Here is a 225-nt window from a genome sequence, read left to right as displayed (position 1 = left end):
CTGAAAAAATACATCCTTCTCATCTTGTAAATCAACCTAATCCAGTTAAGAAAAAAAAAACACACATGGATGTATATAAGATATTCTTCCTTAGCAGACGCAGGAGAGGAAGAAGAACCCGGTGATTCCGGCAGAAGGCAAGAGAGTCCAAGGTCTCAGAGCTTCTGGAAGATTCGGGAAATCCAGCCTCTGCTCTCACATAGACATGTTTTTCCTTTTGCATTT

At 40.9% G+C, this 225-nt stretch overlaps 1 protein-coding gene across 1 annotated transcript in view; it reads left to right on the top strand.

Annotated features, from left to right (window-relative positions):
* Positions 1-225, top strand: part of LOC119585376 (vegetative cell wall protein gp1-like) — a 24,144-nt gene that overhangs the window by 20,454 nt on the left and 3,465 nt on the right. The window contains exon 3 of the mRNA XM_037934043.1: positions 98-207. Within this exon, the coding sequence (XP_037789971.1) occupies positions 98-207 (110 nt within the window). The remainder of the gene's footprint in view (positions 1-97; positions 208-225) is intronic.

The sequence above is a fragment of the Penaeus monodon genome, chromosome 19, assembly GCF_015228065.2.
Source record: "Penaeus monodon isolate SGIC_2016 chromosome 19, NSTDA_Pmon_1, whole genome shotgun sequence".
In the NCBI taxonomy this organism is placed as follows: domain Eukaryota; kingdom Metazoa; phylum Arthropoda; class Malacostraca; order Decapoda; family Penaeidae; genus Penaeus; species Penaeus monodon.
The sequence above is the reverse complement of the archived record's forward strand: the minus strand, read 5'-3'. Positions and strand labels throughout refer to the sequence as shown.